General features: G+C 39.8%; 1 protein-coding gene across 1 annotated transcript; it reads right to left on the reverse strand.

The window, feature by feature from the left end:
- Positions 1-395: 395 nt before the first annotated feature.
- CCDC17 (coiled-coil domain containing 17) lies at positions 396-17,869 on the reverse strand. The gene is made up of 14 exons (XM_060773375.2): positions 16,897-17,869; positions 13,514-13,663; positions 12,011-12,073; positions 11,027-11,156; positions 9,817-9,976; positions 9,232-9,354; positions 7,899-8,032; positions 7,329-7,463; positions 5,366-5,592; positions 4,462-4,547; positions 3,786-4,001; positions 1,943-2,165; positions 845-955; positions 396-725 (listed from the first exon to the last, which is right to left on the reverse strand). The coding sequence occupies exons 1-14, from the start codon at positions 17,005-17,007 to the stop codon at positions 564-566; spliced, it is 2,031 nt and encodes a 676-aa protein (XP_060629358.2). The 5' UTR covers positions 17,008-17,869; the 3' UTR covers positions 396-563.
- Between the last annotated feature and the right edge of the window lie 421 nt (positions 17,870-18,290).

Consider the following 18,290-nt stretch of genomic DNA (forward strand, 5'->3'; position numbering starts at 1 on the left):
AATGTAGTCATTTCTGTTTTCGTTAACAGCCAAGGAGGTCTTTTTTTCACGTCAAGAGCAACTTTAAAAACTGCAAGTCATTTCTGGTATGAGAGAATTGGCCATTTGCAAGAAAGTTGCCCAGGGGACACCCTAAACTGGCACCCAGCACTATAAAAACAGGTGGGAGAACATGTGATCAGCATTCGTACCTTAGATTACTGTGGTCACCCGCACACAGAGACTACTATAATTTATCTCTGCTGTGCAAGTGGAGCATTTCCATGATGTACAGTGTTTATAGGGAGTAGAAGAAATTAATCAATCACCCAAACTGAATCTTGCCACCATCAGAGCCACACACCAATAAATCTTTAAAAACGATATATGGATCAAGCAGAAAATTATCACAAATATTGTTGGAATAGAGGCACATGTTTTATTTTAAGCCATTTTAACATAAAGTACACAGATATATGCAAACACTAATGATCACACACTGATTTGTTTATTCTTAGGAGGACAGTTTGGACTTTGAGGGGGAATGGGGGAGTGGGGAGAAAGGTGGCTGTCTTCCTTTTTCCTCACCTTTTATTAGATTGGTGTTGGACAGACTGTTCCTGATTTGGAGGAGGGTCAACAAAGCCAGTGTAAGGAGGGACAGAAAAGGACAGGCTGGTGAGGGCAGGGTGAAAGGAGAGCTGGGCTGGAAGGGCATCAGCAGAAGATGCTGTGCCACTGAATGCCTGCATTTGAGAGAAGAAAACACAGCAGCATTAAAGCAGGGAGTTGGCAGATTCAGGAGAAACAAAGGGACAAACAAATAATACAGCTAAAACAGCAGGTGTCACAGAGCTGGACTCACTGTGGGAGGGTATTTGTACAGGGAGGCATTGCCAGGATGGACCTCAGCCATTGACTGGATATCAGCATCTCTTGCATTCACTAGTCGCAAGTAAAGCTCAGCCTTGGCAGCCTGTGAGATAAAGCAAGGTCAGGTCTTGTTAGCTGAGTATTAAAACACATGTAAATACAGTGTTCCCTCACTTATCGCGGGGGTTCCGTTCCAGGACCACCCGCAATAAGTGAAAATCCACAAAGTAGGGATGCCATATAAATTTTAATATTTATGCATTATTTTATATATTTTATATATTATTTTCTTACCCGTGCTTCCTTACCTGCCTCCTGGCCCATTCCAAGGATGCCTGCCTGCCTCCCTGGCCTCCGCAGAACCTCCGGAGCCATGCAGGCAGCAGCAGGTCAGGAAGGCAGGCCTTCCCTGCCGCACCTCAGGCCACCACACTTCTGGGGTCCCTTGCCTCCACTGGACATATATATTTTATATTTTTATTAATATTTTCAAAAACCCGCAAAACAGCAAGTCTGCTAATAGCAAACCGCGAAGTAGCAAGGGAACACTGTATAACCAAATGGGAGACTGAAAAACACACCTTGGTTTGTCCATGGATCTGCCTTCTCAGAATTAGCCACTGCCCCAGGAAAAACGTCAGAGTGTTGTTTTTTGCCCTGCCTATCTAATATGGCTATTCTTTTGTAAATCATTATTTTGAGAAAATATGTATCAAGTGGAGAAGACTTAAGAGGAAAACTGTCTTAGATCACAAGGAGTGACATGGAAGAGATGCAATGGAGGATGGAGGGATTCAGTGTGAAGAATTGGAGTAATGGTACACCAAGACCTTCTTGAGACAATTAGCAGGATGCTCTCTTAATGGTTAACAGAAAGCAGTTGTTGCAAATAACAATCTTGTGGCCCTTTCACACAGACCTATATCCTAGAATATCAAGGCAGAAAATCCCACAATATCTGCTTTGAACTGGGTTATCTGAGTCCATACTCAAATAATGTGGGATTTTCTGACTTGATATTCTGGGATATAGGCTGTGTGGAATGGCCCTTGGTTTTGGTTCTGCTTTGATCATTGTTAAAGCTCCTTACCTGAGGCACACCATTCATTTGCTCCACATTAAGGCCTGGCTTCACAGGAAGCACCCGGATAGGTACCTTCCATCGACCACTCAACACTTGATGCAGTTGGTCAAAAATCTGGATTTTGGCCCACCCTCTGGGAGCCAAGCTCTCTATTTCTAGTCCATAAGCATCAAAACCTCCGGAGGCTTGAAGTTCAGTTACAAGGGCAATAGAAGTTGAAGGGAGAATTCTGAAAAACAATTAACACAGGTGAATGGTACCTACATTTTTTCCCTATGAAAACCATGAGATTGGCAGAATTTCAGAGCTTGGAAAAGTCACTTTGTTTGCACACTAATTCCCAGAATCCTATAGCTGATAGTTTTTTTTAAAAAAAGGAATGCCTCGTACTGCCAAATTCTGGTCTTGCATGTTTGCTTCACAATCAGTGGTCGTAGAGGGTATTACTATTTAGATATTATTTACTACAAATGCATTTTAAATGTGAAGAGACAGAATCTGTCAGTTGCAAAGTTAGACTGAATCAAATCATTTCATAGAAACTAGACAACACAGCATACCTAAAGGAAAGTAGCACAAGGCTCTGAGGCTTTCTTTAGAGCAAAAATAAAAGTAACACACCAAGCACAGAATATACAGAAAGATGGAGATCACCATCTGGCTAGCCAAGGGACCAACTGTTTAATATTTGTAAAGTTCCTGCAGTCTGTCCCTTGGCTAGCCATATGGCGATCTCTATTTTTAATATTTGCAAACAGCAGCAGCAGAAATATATTCTCTTCTAAGCAATCATCCCTATGTGTTGGTAACTTTTAGTTGCTTCACACAAAAATAGTTTATGATGGTTAGCTGTTTTCCTACTGCTGTTTATAAACAAATTTTTGAATGGTTATAATTGATTTCAACACAGTTTTAGGAAAAATAAACAGTCAGAATCATCCATGTTTTATTATTTCTAATATCTATACGAGAATGTGTGCATAGGCCTTCAAATTACTTGTTGACTTATGGTGACCCCATGAATTTTATGCGTTTTTTTAAGGGAAGGAATACTCAGAAGTGTTTTTGCCAGTTCTTTTCTCTCAAAGAGCTTCCTAGCAGTGGAACTCTCTGCCCCGGAGTGTGGTGGAGACTCCTTCTTTGGAGGCTTTTAAACAGAGGCTGGATGGCTATCTGTCAGGGGTGCTTTGAATGCGATTTTCCTGCTTCTTGGTAGAGGGTTGGACTGGATGGCCCACAAGGTCTCTTCCAACTTTATGATTCTATGAGTCTATGATTTTATGAAATATTGCCTCTCAACAAAGACACCTGGTACTTGTTTTTAGTCTCTCATCCATGTACTAAGGCTGATTCTGTTTTGCTTTCAAGATCAAACAGATTCTGGTTCCTTTAGGGTATTTGAGGCATGCCTGGAAGGCTGGATGGTGAAGAAAACTCACAAGAAAAGAGTCAACTCATACAAATAATAGTGTTGGAGAAGAGTTCTGAATTTGTATTATTTATTTATTTGCCAGAAAAATAATGTTTTCCACAAAGACAAATAAATGGGCCTAAGAGCAAATGAAGCTTGCTTCAGCATAGGCTGTTGTACTTTTATAATATCATGAGATAACATAACTCAGTGGAATAGAGGGATAACAGAAGGAAAAGAGGAAGATCACATTACAAATGGATTGATTTAGTCAAGGAGTTTGCAAAACCTGAGCAAGGCTGCTGGTGACTGGGATTCTAGGTAGTCTCTCATTCATAACTTCACTACAAGTCAATGAAGACTCGATGGCAAGTTACAACAACAAATATATGTTTTATAAATTAAAAAAAACAAATGAACACAGTAACTGAAACTCACCTAGGGACTGGCTGTCGGGTTGCTAAGATGGCACAACACCCTCTTTGTCTATCCATCACATACTGTGAGGACTGTCCCATATCTGAGGAGACAATGGGCAGTGGAGTGGGCTTGCCCAGCTCTTGTCCATTACGATACAGAGCAGAGACCAGACAAACTTGATAACATGTGGGATCCAGACCCAAGAGAAAATCATAAAATATCACAAAACCAGACCTGCAGAAACAGGAGAATATTTCACTCTCATTTAGCATGAATGATGTTACTTTCTTAGAGCTGAGTGGGGTGTGGAATGCACAAACTGCTTTGGTTTCATGATAACTCAATGGGGGAAGCGGAACACTTTCACTGTGCAATCACTGACCAAAACATATTTTGGTGCCTCAAATGTTAGCCCTGTTTCTGGGTATATTTGACCTGCTGATTTGAAAAAAGGCACCATCTAGACATATGCTATCTATAATTTGCCATGTGCTCGCCCATAGAAAACCATGATAACTAGAGCTGATGCAGCCTATTCAATGCAATTGTCAGAATCAGCTCACAAACTAAAAATCAAGACACCAATAAAATTGTTTTCTCGTCCTCTTAGTAACGACCTCATTATGTGCCACTTAAGGATGAAGAGTACAAGTAAACCATGCCTTCAATAAAGGGGTAGTGGGGGAAGACATACGCTGGATCATATGGAGCTGGTCCCAGGGCATCAGAGGGATCCAGGAAATAATGGCTTGTGGCTCTGGCAGATGATCTCATGGAGTCCTGTAACAGGAAGAAACTGGATGAATCTGATCATCACTTGTTGTAACAGTATTGAGGCACCCTACATAACTGTTAGTCCTTCCACAATACCACACCATAGCTTCAAACAAATAATTAACTCCTAGGCCAGTGGTTCTTTCACCACAGGCTCCAATGTGACTTGGTTCTTTCGAAAGTACAGGATGCTCTGGAGCATGAAAATTAATCCCTATAATCTAGTGGTTCTCAATCTGTGTGTCCCCAGGTATTTTGGCCTACAACTCCCAGAAATCCCAGCCAGTTTACCAGCTGTTAGGATTTCTGGGATTTGAAGGCCAAAACATCTGGGGACCTACAGTTTGAGAACCACTGGCCTAGGCAAATCGGATAATACAATATTTCCTATTGGTGGAGCACGGCACACTTAGTACACCTTTCTCCAACATTTGTTGTGTTAAGCTGGAAGGTAGTCACTTATTCTTCGGGTTGACAGTCAAGGATTCAATAGCCAGGTCCAACAAAGAAGTATCTTAATATTCTGCAGGATTAGAAAAGAGCAGTCTTTTCCTATGGTTACCATGTAACAATATATTCAGGTAAATAAGCCATTACTGAAGCATCAGAGGGATGAAATGGAGATGTGAGAGTGTTTTTTTCTGGACTACCCTTCTCATATTAACCAAAGCAAAGCCACTGGAGTTAATAGAAATGGGATAATCAGCCACCTGGGATGACAACTCTAAAATGTCAAAACGATACATATTCTTACTGATGACTATTTCAACTCGGTAGGCAAGTCTTCTGCAAAAGAATTCTCTCTGAATAGAAAAGACACTTACCACACCGCTAGATAGAAAGGCAGGGTCTGGGAGGCTGTGAAGATGAGCAGGAGGTGGTGGCAGAGGAGGAGCTATAGGAGGTGGCAATAGGGGTGGCAACCCCCTCCTGGGGCCTCGGGGTTTCATCCTCTCAGGGTCCTGTCTCAATCTGCCAATCTCAGCATGAAGCTGAGCCATCTCTGCCATGTGCCTCTGCTCCAGTTTAGCCAGTTCTGTGTCCAAAGATTCTGGTCAAAGGAACAAAGCATCTAATTAATGTAGCACACTGCGCCTAGGCAAGGAGAGAACTGTAAGAAAGACAGATTTCTGTGGGAAATGTTGGGATACAGACTTTAGAAATTAGTCCTTATGAGATTTTATGATAACTTAACTAAAAGTTAGTTTAAACTCTTGATCCATTTTTGGCAAAATTAGCGGTATCCAATAGCCCAGCTGTGCCTCCTGAAGGACAAAACAACTGTGATAATGTCCATTAACAGATAGCACATCATGCACATGAAGCTATTAGGCCAAGACCGGTCTCAGTGAGGAAGTCAGATATAGCCACGGTAGTCCACGCTCCTGTTACATCCAGAATAGACTACTGCAATGCGCTCTATGCAGGACTGCCTGTGAAGACAGTTTGGAAGCTTCAAGTAGTCCAATGGGTGGCAGACAAGGTTCCTTAATGGAGAGGGGTACAGGGAACATACAACTCTCCTGTTATGTCATCTCCACTGGCTGCCAGTCTACTATCAAGCACAATTCAAAGTGCTGGCTTTAGCCTATAAAGCCCTAAACGGTTCCAGCTCAGTTTACCTGTCCGAACGTATCTCCCTCTATGAACCATCTTGGAGGGTAAGATCATCTGAGGAAGCCCTGCTCTCAATCTGACCAGACTCACCAGTGCAACTGGTGAGGATGAAAGACAGGGCCTTCTCAGTAGTGGCCTCCAGGAAAGGCCACCAGAGAACCAGAAAACTTAAGTGGAGCTGTTTGTGGCAGCTCTAACTTTGTTTTCTACACAATCCTCATTTTCTGTTTTACAAGAGAAGTAGGAACTGTTGGGGTCTTTTCATTTCCATATTTATTCCCTCCTGACCTTCAGGAAGAAAGTGAAGACATGGATGTGGGACAATGATTCTCATGTGCGATAATGATCTCCCAGTGCAATAATGAATAATGCAATTGACAACCAGAATGGCTCCTGAAATATGAATTTGGATTGTGTGATACTAATTGTTTTAAGATTTATATGTTTTAATTATGTGGTTTTAAAGTATATGCTGATTTATTCTATATATGTAAATAATTTATGGCATTGAATTGTGTCTTTGTTGTGAGCCACCCTGAGACCCCTTCGGGGTGAGAAGGACGGGATATAAATGCAGCAAATAAATATGGAATTTTTTTCAAGGGCTATATTTTATAATTAGCAATCTCTCTCCTTCTCCCCCCCACCCCCAGTAATATTTTTGGAAAGTCTGGGTAAAGTTAAGGTCAAAAAGTACAAGAATATTCTCTTGGAAACTGAAACTGTGCACATATCAGATGAACCAGGAAGTCCCAGGTTAACACAATGCAGCCAAGCAGCCAAGTCACTTCTTCCATCTTTTAGAATTTCTCCCAATAACAGATAATCATAAAAGTCAACTTTGGTCAGCAGCAAACCAGGCCAGAATCACTGACCATCTGTTCAAATAACTATTGAACATTATGTCATTCCTGCTGAAGCTCCAAAGTGAAGAGATCCTTGTGAATTTTTTTTACTAAGATGCAAACAATATTCTCCAGTCCTTGATTGAAGAAGTGGTTGCCGATCTATCATGAAAACAATCTTCCCCCAAAGCAGTGTTGTTGACTTTTGCTAGTATTATTATTGCTACTATTACTAATGGCAATGAGATCAATAATTTTGTGATGAATCTCAAGCTTCCCCAGCTGTTATCTTTGGTTCAACTATAGTAACATAGGCAGACCATACCATCTTGTATTCTCCTTTTGTCCTTAAGGATCTTTAATTTTAGTATTTCATCTTCCAACTTCTGGTTTTCCAGCTCAACAGACATGAGTTCAGCATCCAGACCCCTTGAATAGGCACTGGGGCTGCTTTCATATTCTGCAATGACAGCAAGAAAAGCTACTGAGCGACAATATTTGGAGAGATACGTATCAGAAGAAGGAAATATTTGTCAAACTTCCTGGACTTATCTAAACAGGCCTATAACATTTTGAAGACTTACACATTTTAAAATCTTATACGCAAGATGATACTGCCCAGTGTAATCAAATCCTCGCATAGTATATGAACAACAAAGCTTTGATCAAATCAGAGGAGATGTGCAAAATCTAGACCAGGGATGGGCAAACATTGACCCTCCAGATGTTTTGGACTTCAACTCTCGCTCTGGCTGTTAGGAATTGTGGAAGTTAAAGTCCAAAACACCTGGAGAGCCAACGTTTGCCCAAGCCTGATCTATACCAAAAGTCCCAAGAAGACAACTAGTCTGTGATTAAAATGCAATGGAAAGGAAGACAAGGAAACAGAGCTCACTCTTCCTTCTGCTCTTGTGTTCAGGCCTTGCTTCAGCTTTCTCCAGTGCTATAGCCTCTACCTGCAACTCATACATCTGACGAAGGACGTTGACGTCACTGCCTCCACTCTGCACATAAGCCAGGTATACAGACCTGTGAGGATATACAAAAGCAGCCTCAGCTTTCTGACAATGTTGCTACATTCATTTTAATATGTTTTCCCTGTCCTTATTAGTTGCACTTTACGTATAGACCCCACAGTTGTTTCTAGCATGGAAATTAATGATAGAAAAGCTACAACTGCTTAATTTCGGCATTTCATGCAACTTGAATATTGCATAGGGTTGCATGGGGTGGGGAGGGGGAATGACAATCCTACTGCCTAGGGCCCCTTCTGCACAACTCTATAAAATCCCACATTATCTACTTTGAACTGGGTTATATGGCAGTGTGGACTCAGATAAGCAAGTTCAAAGAAGATATTGTGGGATTCTTTGCCTTGATATTTTGGGTTATATGGCTGTGTGGAAGGGCCCTAAGAATTAAATCCAATTGCTAGTGTCAACAAGAGGTGATTAAATAAATCAACATGACTTTGGTAAACTGAGAGATGGCTATGCAATTCAGAAACCTTCAAAGGAGGACATTATCTTCTGGGGCAGTTTATCCCATTATTCAATAGCTCTTACCATCAGCAAATTCTTCCTAGTGTTGAATACATGTTCTATTGTTCTTTGTTTTGCTCTGAATAATGTCAGAAAACATCTTTTTGTTAGTTTTCATTTCTTTAGCAAATCTCAGTTAATTTTCCCTCCTTCAAGTCCTTGCTTTTTTTTTTTTTAGATTTCTTTTTGGTTAAATTCCCCCTTGTCCCATCGCTTGACTCTTTTCAATATAAGTCCAAATGAAAGTGTTTATGTATCCATTCTGCTTTCACTAGACATCTTCCATTGTGTGACTGCAATTATCTGCTCCTGCACTTTCAATATCTCTCCTAGAGATCATTTCTATGTGATCTAACTCAATATTTCCTAAAATTGGGTTGCATAAAGTCTTGAGTGCATTTTGCAGTAGATCAGTGGTTTTCAGCCTGTGGTTTCCCAGGTATTTTGGCCTACAACTCCCAGAAATCCCAACCAGTTTACCAGCTGTTAGGAGTTCTGGGAGTTGAAGGCCAAAACATCTGGGGACTCACAGGTTGAGAACCACTGCAATAGATGAACATCTCAAAAAGGGGAGGAGGGAAAGTTCCACATGCAATAACAATGGAAAGTATAATTGGTAAAAAATTTCTATTAATTCTATTAATTATCCATTGCCTTATCCAGCCTTGCCCCTTCCTCTGTACTCACTGTATCTCTGAAGAGAGAGGGCCAACAGCTGGTAGAAATGGCATAGACTTGAAGAAGACTTTCTCCTTTGCCTTGTCTGTAACATTGTCTGATTTTATCATGGCGGTGGGTTCTGGTTTGCTCCTAAAAAAAACCAGGACATATGAATAAAAATATGTGTAAGGCCCCTTTGATTTCTTCATGATTCCTTCAACAATAGATGAGGACACTGTCCCATGACCAGCAATGAATGCACATTCAATTACTGTATTAACCCAGTTGGCCTCTTAAAATTATATGCCATCCATGTCAATGTAAAATTAAACTAAAATGTATATAGAGGATCCTATGAGACTGTAGACAAGGAGGAAGCGGATGTTACGTAAGAGTCTGTGATAGTTTTGTATGTATTATATATATAGTGCGTCTCCCACATCACCATCCATGTCACCAAAGTGATTGATAATGGGAAAAAACTCCAAGATATTTTCAGATCCCTGCACATTATGTACATTGGGTTGTGTCAGAATTATAAGCAACCAGTATGGATGAGAAATGTCCTGACCCCGGAATACTGACATATTCACCATTAAAACTGAGTCTTACCTGCTCTCTGCTGTTACCTGCAGCAGTCCCACTTGTTCCCGCAGGGCATCCAGAGCAAGCTGGTTTTTTCCTTCCTGAGCATTCAGCTCCACTAGCAACTGCTCTATATGAGATGTAGCTGAGTTCCCTAATTTCAACTCTTCCAGGCGTTTGTGGATCTCTGGGTAAAAGATATACAGGCAGTGTCCAAATTATTACCAAGATAGGTTCTGTAGGTTTGCTACTTAAGTTGAATGTGTTTGTACATTTTAAAGTGTACCTCCAGGTTACATTTTAAGTGTAATTCCAGCCAAATATTTATATCTATATATAAGCTTTGGATAGAATAGGGAAGGCTTAACACCCCTGTAGTGTTTGCTTTGCTGTCTGTACCCTTCTTCAGACGACTTCACCTCACTTTTGGTCCCAGAAATATGTCTATTGGGTTTGTTTAATAAGATAATCGGTAAAGAGGATGTAGACATTTGCCAATATAGTTTTGTGGCAGCAAGAATTATAATAGAAAAATCTTGGAAAGGGGAAAAGGAACTACCCACTAAGGATTAGAGAAGAAAATTAGTAGAGTATATCCAAATGGCCAAGCTCTCCAATGGCATATGGGGAGGAAATAACAAAGATTTTGTTTAAAAACATGGAGACTTGTATTTGGGTATTTTAAAAAGAAGACAAAAATAGACTTTGAAATAGCCACATAGGGAATTTATTCGTGAAATGAAAAGGAAAGATTACTAGTTCCATACTGAGTGGTGTCAGAAGTCATGGATGGTGGTTCACGGGGTGGGGAAACAATATTTGTATTTGTATTTTTGAATTTTGTATTCTGTATGGTATTTTCATATAACACAATAAACATTTATATCACAATTTTGAAAAATTTGGCTTGTTGTGGAAACAAGGATTGGCGATAAAGCTTCAGTGGAGACACCTTTCCCCAATCATAACTCTTTCAGCTGTGAATTTCCCTTTCTAGGGGTAGATTTCTCTCACCTCCTGTTGTCTCACCCCTATTCTTAACTATGAGTTGTTTGTAAGTCAGATGTTTACAACTCGGGGACTGCCTGTACAGCATTAGATCACCTCATACAAATCAACATATTTTCAGATGCTCAAATTCTTGCTTAGTTATAACCTCCTGTATATATTTTGAAAAGACTATTTTCTTTAAGACAAAAATTGACGCAATCAGGAATATGCCCTCATTTTCTTTTACCATTCTTCTGTTGTTCCAAGTGTTGGTTTCTGGATTGGATATCAGCCAATTGGCGCTCATGTATTTCTGCTATTTGCTGATGGCGCTGCCAATATTCCTGTTGGTAGTGGATCTGCTGCATGTCGCTATCCTAAGGATCAAGGAAAGTAAGTCGACAGGTTGAGATAACCATGAATAATCAACTACACCCTTTCAAGAGTTAAGTGTCTCTAAAACATAGTATGTGGTTAGTTAATGGTGAATTCCAGAAATTGTGAACTCAACTTTCCCTTTACTGAAAGGCAGTGTTTTCAGTTAACACCCTTGGATGTGGAAAAACAAAGTTCACATTGCCATTCATCTTTGAAGTTAAGTGGACAGATATCTACAAACGTTATTTATGTGCTTAAGGAAATGTTATGGTAAAATTAATAACTTTTCAAGATCTGAACTGAATGGGCAAAGCACAAATGAACTAGAACAGAGTTTCATATCGGTGGGGCCATTTAAAAAGCTGTGCCTCATGATCACCAATTATAGGCTGAGAATAATGATTCTTAGCGGTCTCTGATTAGTAATTGTACCAGAATTACGGGGGGGGGGGGGGGGGGGGTTGATGATTTAGAGGATTCTCAGGCTGATGGGAGAAGTGATGACAGAAAAGAAACTTTGTATGAATTACAGGATGGCAGTAGTAGCAAAGAAACTACTGAAGGGTCCATTGGAAGAAAAAGAAAGGAGAGTATTAATACAGAATTTATTTATTTATATATTTATTTATAGTATTTATCTCCTACCCTTCTCAACCCCGAAGGGGACTCAGAACAGCCTTACAAAGGCAACAATTTGATGCCATATACATAACAGACATAACTGAAGCTAAACAATTGGTAATCTAATGAAGCTTTATTTTCTAATGCTCAAAGCCCTTCCTTCCAATATGTGTTTTAAATTGTCTTGCAGGTCCAGCAAGAAGTTTTTTTAAAGGCCAAGATTCTGTTTTACCTTTGTCTGGAGGGTCCTGAATGCAGGGAGAGTGTCTTCCAGTGACATTCTCATTTTCTGGAACTGCAGAAAGGAAGAATTGTTTTAGTGGCACACACAGTTTGTGAGTATTGGTTAGGCCTGCCAAATCATTTTCCTATTAGACAGTTTCAGCAATAGGGATTTGAGTAAGGACACACAGATGCCAGATGCTTATCACAGCACTTGTTTTGGGTGGTTGCATTTGGAAATGGATTCACTTGTATTTGCAACAATATCTGAATGTAGACACAGCTGTGAAACTGGAATACAATCCGAATGAAGTATCTAAATCTCAATATCCTAAATTGGGGCAGTTGTCAGCAGTAAAAAGGTAAAGGTTTCCTCTGACATTAAGTCTAGTCACATTGACTCTGGGGAGTGGTGCTCTTCTCCATTTCTAAACCAAATAGCCGGCATTGTCCATAGACATCTCCAAGGTCATGTGGTCAGCATGACTGCATTGAGCACTGTTACCTTCCCACCATGGCTGTACCTATTGATCTACCCACATTTGCATGTTTTCGACTTGCTAGGTTGGCAGAAGCTGGGCCTAACAGTGGGAGCTCACCCTGCTCCATGGATTCAAACCACCAACCTTTCGGTCAGCAAGTTTAGCAACTCAGCATTTTAACTTGCTGTGCCACCAGAGGGCCTTGTCAATTGTAGGATTTAGGAATAAGAAGAGTGTTACCAAAAGTAGAAGTGTGATTATATAATACAATTTAAAGGGAGAAGGATAATAAACGTTGAAAACCATCAGATAGTGACTGTGAGGTTTGTTTTATTGTTTGTTTGTTTAGTTTGTAAGCATGTGTAGGTATGTGTTTTATTTTTGTGTTTGTGCTTTTATCATAAAATATTGTGCATTTGCATTATTACTAGCATTCTATTGTTATTTCTTTCTTGAATAAAAAAATCAGTATGTTAAATTCCTCATAAAGAAATAAAAGTTCACTTCCTTACTAATGCCCAGAAGGCAACTTGGGATTTTTTAAAATGTTTACATTACTAAAATTATCTAGAGCAGTGGTTCTCAACCTGGGTTCTCCAGATGTTTTTGGCCTTCAACTTCCAGAAATCCCAACAGCTGGTAAACTGGATGGGATTTCTGGGAGTTGTAGACCAAAAACATCTGGGGACTCCAGGTTGAGAACCACTGATCTAGAGACTAAAGATATAGGTTTATGAGATGACAGAATAGGGTTAATCTAGAACAGGCATGGGCAAACTTTGACCCTCCAGGTGTTTTGGACTTCAACTCCCACAATTCCTAACAGCCTTTCGGCTGTTAGAAATTGTGAGAGTTGAAGTCCAAAACACCTGGAGGGTCAAAGTTTGCCCATGCCTGATCTAGAACGATTAAAACTGACCCTATTTTCTTTATAATATCAATCTTACGGGGAAAATAATATTATATTATAAAGACGGTAAGGTCAACTTTGTCTGCAAAAATAGTAATTTCCTTCCTTTTTTCTGCAATACCTCTTCAGTCAGTTTCTTCAACATCTGGCTGTTGGAAAGACTTCCTGTGTGGTCTAAGCTTCTTAAGTCAGACCCTTGCTGCTTGTTTTCCTCATCTTCCAAGTTTTTCATGTGGTACCTCTTTGGTTTTGACGCTTCTGGCTCAGGATACTATTCCAAGGAAATCAAACAGCAGGACGGAAAAGAGAAATTAGCCATTTAGATTTGTGTTCAGAGGAAGTCAGAATGTTTAAGTGAAGTTCTTCAAGGGGGCAGGTGTGAATTCTGCTCATTCTCTCCGCCTTCTGGGGCCCCTTCCACACAGCTGAATAAAATCCCACATTATCTGCTTTGAATTGGGTTATATGTCAGTGTGGACACAGATAGCCCAGTTTAAAGAAGATATTGTGGGATTTTCTGCCTTGATATTCTGGGATATAGGGCTGTGTGGAAGGGCCCTGAAAGACAAAAGAAACATTATGTGAAGAGAAGCAAGGGCCTTAGGCTTCTCCCCCAAAGAGCTATATTAACTGATGCTTATCGGAAGGAGAAAATATGCCAGAACAGTTGTGAAAACCTCCGATAAGAGATGATTTGTTAAATTCAAATATGAAGCTGTTACTGGTTTATTGTACAGGGTCTACTTGTGAAATTCAAGGTCTACGAGCCAAACTCTCTGTGTCATTTTATGTGGCCTTCAATGTGTTGGATTACAACTACAGTATTCCTTATTATTAAACATAATGACAAGAGCTGACGGGGGTTGTGGTACAGGAACATCTGGAATGCTGTTGTTTATTCTGTTTTAGTCAGAACAGTGAGATTTGAATTTAGACACAAGGCTGACTTTAAAATGTCCTTTAACTTTTCCTTAGCCTTAAAGTCACAAGTGTAATTCCCATATTGTTTAAATGCAAAAAAAATGTGGGATAAGGTAGATTAAAAATAGGGAAACTGCTCAAAATAACAATTCATATTAACATTGGACTTATGCTAATAGCAGCTATAGGGAACACAAAACATTGATGCGAAGAACCAAGATCTGTTTAAAGCAATTATTCTACCAGGAAAGGAAAGGCACTAGAAACATTTAAAAAGAACCTCAAAACCTGGCTTTTCCGCTGTGCCTTTGGTGAGTAGGTGCACAGCATGATATTTTGCACCCCTCAACGTTTTCTGCTAATGGAGTTCGTGCCCTCCAAATAGGATGTTTAGACTCACAGCTCTGTGTGTTTTATGAGTTCCATATAAACGTCCTGCTCCTATTTTATCTCATCATAGTTTGTTAACTGTTTTTATCCTGAATATGTGGCTTGCTCATTGTCATTACTACTGTGATTGTGTCTATTGGAGTGTTTATTTTTTGATTTTTTTTCTTTTAATGTCATTTTGATAATGTTGTTGTTTGTGGTATATGCTTTGATTTTATTGCTGTATTATGTTGTCCGGGCTTGGCCCCATGTAAGACACACCGAGTCCCCATCAGGGAGATGGTGGCGGGGTAGATATAAAGTTTATTATTATTATTATTATTATTATTATTATTATTATTATTGCCTGAGGATGGAGAGATGGAAAAATGGAATTAAGAAAATTGGAATAACTCTTTATTTGAGCAAATCCAATCAGACATTATTACAGGTATAACTCAAGAAGGTTCACAGGAAGACAAAATAGTACTAATTAAGGAGGACAAAATAGTACTAATTAAGGAGGACAAAATAGTACTAATTAAAGAGAAATGGGCAATTTATATTAAATGGGTAGAAGAAGGTGAAGCCAATATAGATATTGTACAAAGATTAAGAAGGTTGTGTTCGTGGTTAAAGATAAAGATATAGAGCAGTGGTTCTCAACCTTCCTAATGCTGCAACCCCTTAATGTTGTGGTTCCTCATGTTGTGGTGACCCCCAACCACAAAATTATTTTCATTACTACTTCATAACTGTCATTTTGCTTCTATTATGAATCGTAATGTAAATATCTGATATGCAGGATGTATTTTTATTCACTGGACCAAATTTAGCACAAATACCCGATACACCCAAATTTGAATACTGGTGGGGTTGGGGGAGGGATTGATATTGTCATTTGGGAGTTGTAGTTGCTGGGATTTATAGTTCACCTAAAATCAAAGAGCATTCTGAACTCCAGCAATTATGGAATTGAACCAAACTTGGCACACAAAACTCCCATAACCAACAGAAATACTGGAAGGGTTAGGTGGACATTGACCTTGAGTTTTGGAGTTGTAGTTCACTTACTTTCAGAGAGCACTGTTGACTCAAACAATGATGGATCTGGACCAAACTTGGCATGAATACTCAATTTGCCCAAATTTGAACACTGGTGGAGTTTGGGGAAAAATAAACCTTGACATTTGGGAGTTGTAATTACTGGGATTTATAGTTTACTTACAATTAAAAAGCATTCTGAACCCTGCCAACGATGGAATGGAGCCAAACTTCCCATACAGAACCCCCATGACCAACAGAAAATACTGTTTCCTGGTGGTCATTGGTGATCCCTCTGACAACCCGTCACGATTCCCCCAGGGGTCCTGACCACCAGACTGAGAAACGCTGATATAGAGGAAAATGTGGTGGGTGGCGTGGAGTGGGGAAGGGAGGTCAGAGTAGGTGGGAGAAAAAAATAAAAATGTAAAGAGAATTAATCTGTAAAGAAGGTGAACAGATATATTGGAACGTACTTTACCATAATGTAAGTCCACAATAGATATTTATTATCTGTTCAAAGATTGTTATCTTATATATTTTTTTAAAAAAAACCCAAATAAATGCAGTTTCCATTATCCTCAGTCTGCATGGCAGATAATCAAAAGTGATGGAAGTGGTCATTCAAGAACGTCTAGGAAGCCAAACTAGGTAAAAACTAAACAACACTAATCAATATGCAAGAAATAAATAGTTGGATCTCTGTATCCATGGATTCTCCATTCATGGATTCAATGGCCCTTTGAAGGCAACTGTAAGGTTGATGTTTGTAACTCGGGGATTGCCTGTACATAAATATTTCCCTCCTATATTCAACACCTATAATAGTAACTCCAAAATATTTGGATGAAAAGTGTTGACTTTTTTTAGAATATCAAACAGCAACCAAATATACCTATCTAGGTGTGGTATAGTAATTTAAACTTTAGACTACCACTCCAAGAGGCCAGAAAACACATTAAATGCCCTTGGGCAGGCCACACTCTCTCAACCTCAGATGAATGTCCCCTGAACAAATCTTGCCAATAAAACTAAATAATTGGGTTGCCATAATATGGAGTTAACATTAAGGCAATGTAGCAAACAGTCAGTTCTATTTCCATTCCTACTTTCTTTGCCCTTATGCAGTGCTTATGCAGTATTTAGCATCCCTTATTTGGCATCACTTACAAGAGTTGTATCTCGGCCGATGCAGAATTTTTCCATGTGCTTTTCTAGCAGTTTCCTGGAATGGAAGCCCATCTCGCAGCTGGGGCAGCGGAAGACCACCAAATCTGTCATCGTAAGAAGGTATTTATCTGGAAGGTATTAATCACTTGCCCTTCTTTGAAGGAAAGAGCTACATGGGCATATCGTGTTTCTGAGTTGCTATGCTGGTAACTGGGGTGTGGTGCCAACTTGCCAAAAGAATACAGCCAAGTAGCCAGGAGCGGCTGGGATCATCACTATAGCAATGGCTTCTGTTTGCGTTTGCAGTTGTGGGTTGGGATAAGTAAGACCTAGGAACTGGCAAGAAAGAAAGGGAGGTTTTGCTTCTTCTGTAATGACTGTATGCCAGGAGTAAGAAGTCTCATTCCCCAGACGCTTCCATAGCTCTTACAGTCCCTTGACATTGGTGATGCTGCTTGGAGCTTCTGGAATGTGTTGTCCAAAAATTCTGAAGGGCTAACCGTTTTTTTGTCCTTGCAATATAAGTACCTGGTTTATACTTATATTGGTTTAGGATGCACCTGCATTGTATAGCTAATGCAATTTAACAAAACTTTTAGTGGCTTGGATCAGTACTGTGGAATTACAGAAACTGTAGCAGCAGAACTCCATTTTCCAAGTGCTGCTACTGATATTGCCAAAATATTATAATAAATACAGTTATTTATATTTTTCGTCCTCAGAAACACATCATTTGGAAATAAATATTAAACAGAGGTAAATAAAAAAATAAAATCCAACTCTTCGTTAAATTGATTTCCCTTCTATATTGTTCAGGGAGTTTTTCCCCTTGCCAAACTGATTCTTCTTGACATATGGAGCACATTGAAAGACCTTGTAAAACTACAACTTAAATGATTCCATAGCACGGAGTCACAGCACCCAAAGTGTTGTCAAGTTGCATTAATTCCAGTGTAGATTCAGCATGGGCAAATGTGGGCCTTCTAGGTGTTTTGGACTCCAACTCCCACCATTCCTAACAGCCCCAGGCCCTCAGGCTTAAGCGGCTGAGGGGGAAAAGGAAAGGACCTGAGGCTGTTAGGAATGGTGGGAGTTGGAGTCCAAAACACCTGGAGCACCAAAGTCTGCTCATACCTGGTATAGATGCAGCTCAGCATAGGGCAAAAAGCAAGGTGATTTGCCTTTAAATTTCATCTCGGATTCCCAGAACTCCAAAATGTTGCCCTTTGGGACTACAAGTCCCAGAATCCCCAAGCCAGAAAGTAAATATCTAGGGATTATGGGAGTGGTAGCCCAAAAGTATTTACTTTTCATTGGACATCCTTACATTACTTTTGGGGAAAGTAACAGTATAATTGCAAGAAAGCTCTGTTACAATCAGGTTGCAAACGGGG

Source organism: Anolis sagrei, chromosome 4 (genome assembly GCF_037176765.1).
Source record: "Anolis sagrei isolate rAnoSag1 chromosome 4, rAnoSag1.mat, whole genome shotgun sequence".
Classification (NCBI taxonomy): Eukaryota; Metazoa; Chordata; class Lepidosauria; order Squamata; family Dactyloidae; genus Anolis; species Anolis sagrei.